Source organism: Nanorana parkeri, unplaced genomic scaffold (assembly GCF_000935625.1).
Source record: "Nanorana parkeri isolate BGI_ZX_2015 unplaced genomic scaffold, ASM93562v1 scaffold248, whole genome shotgun sequence".
Lineage (NCBI taxonomy): Eukaryota > Metazoa > Chordata > Amphibia > Anura > Dicroglossidae > Nanorana > Nanorana parkeri.
The window spans coordinates 770,097-771,900 of record NW_017306516.1 but is presented as its reverse complement, the minus strand read 5'-3'; the positions used below and the strand labels follow the sequence as shown (position 1 = coordinate 771,900).

Genomic DNA, 1,804 nt, shown 5'->3' with positions numbered 1-1,804 from the left:
ATTATATAAGTTTAGTGCTCCCAGCCAACACATCCCATTAGCTAACATATATAATTTTAATTATATATCAGCTCTTATATATAACAAGAAAATCTACATTTGGATCCACTATGTCCATATGAAAATGTATTTTGCCTTTTTAAAAATGCATACAAGGCAAAATGTACTATATAACGTTATTTATCATTTGTGACTACAGATCAAATAATAAAAGCATGGTTAGGGTGACTTGTACCAGGCTTTTATCAAACCAAATAATTCCCAAGTGATCGGCTTAAACTATTTTTAGAAGTAATATATATCTGATATAAAATCATTAAAAATGAACTAATTTGTGGCAGTAAAACTTGTTTTATTTCACAGTTTATTGTTATTTTTTGTTGTTTCACCACTGTAGTAACTTCTTTGGTTTAATAGTGAGAAATCTGTGGATGGGATGTTTACCGATTGTGTCTTTGTGCCCCCTTTTCTGCTAGACGATGCCCTCCATCAGCAATGACAGGGCTGCCTTGTGTGCCGGTTGTGGGGGAAAGATCTCGGATCGCTACTACCTCCTGGCAGTGGACAAACAGTGGCACATGCGCTGCCTGAAGTGCTGTGAATGTAAATTAAACTTGGAGTCAGAACTGACCTGCTTCAGCAAAGATGGCAGCATCTACTGCAAAGAGGACTATTACAGGTACCAATACTCCCTGCCCCCAATACCTAACATTACCAAGCTCACCCCTTTATTTATGAATGCACTAAGCATACCTTAACTTTTTTTTTTTTTACAAACAGTATCTTTACCATGAGGCAGATTCATGAAACCATTACGCAGTTATTTCAGATCTATAGGAGATCAGTAAAGAGATCATAAGATCAGTAAAGCTAACACACCAGGATAAGGATCCTTTTTTTTTTTTTTAAGTGACAGTTATTTTCAGCGGAGTCCAATGAGATTTTAAAAGTGCAGTCCCATGGCAAAAAATAAAGATCCTTATCCTTCTTGGTAAAGTTTTGTGAATTGAGCCTTAAGGCTCAATTCACAAAGCTAAGGCACCAGGATAAGAATACGTATGTAAAAGCTGACAGTTATTTTCAATCCAATGATATTTGAAAATTACAGTGACATGGCAAAAAATAAAATAAAATAAAGATCCTTATCCCAATGTTAAAGCTGTGTGAATTTAGCCAATATATTGTGTAATCGGAGGTTGGATTGTGACTGTTTTAGAATCGAAAATACCCCATCCTGGTTCATAATAAATATATAGATATCAGCCAGTTTTACAGCTCAGCTTCTTTTTAATCTTAATGTATAATATTAACCTCCACTAGGCTCACGATATTAAAAAACGAAAAAACAACAACAACTATACAAGACATAAAACGTGAGATCACACGAGGTTGTGATTACAGATCACTTTCTACCATATTAATATTTCAGTCTATAAGCCTTGGCAGACTTATGAACCTTCTACGCTGTAAAACGCTAAAACAATATTTCTGCTGCTGTCCAATAAAATAGAAACTTCTGATTTTCGTATAAAAGTGGGGAGGGGGCACATTTTATTTTACGGGTTGCCATGTTCATTTCAGTTTGAGAAGTGCGAGGTTCCTCGGGAAATACTTGATTAATATGGAACAGGCGTTGCGGTTAATGGCCGGCAGGGAATGGGTTAATCGGAGCGCTACTGTATTGCCTAGTCGTTTTATTTGGCCCTCAGTTCCGAAGTGCTTCGGATGGACGGTACTTGTGAAGGATTTATGGACAAAAAAAAAAAAAAAAAATCTTTTTTGAAAATATTTTTTAAAAAAACTT

The 1,804-nt window shown here is 35.5% G+C and overlaps 1 protein-coding gene across 3 annotated transcripts in view; it reads left to right on the top strand.

The window, feature by feature from the left end:
* LHX2 (LIM homeobox 2) overlaps nt 1-1,804 on the top strand; it is a 44,938-nt gene that overhangs the window by 9,989 nt on the left and 33,145 nt on the right. For all 3 annotated transcript variants that reach the window (XM_018556712.1, XM_018556710.1, XM_018556711.1), the window contains exon 2: nt 477-679. In XM_018556712.1, the coding sequence (XP_018412214.1) occupies nt 480-679 (200 nt within the window). In that variant the 5' untranslated portion in view covers nt 477-479. The remainder of the gene's footprint in view (nt 1-476; nt 680-1,804) is intronic.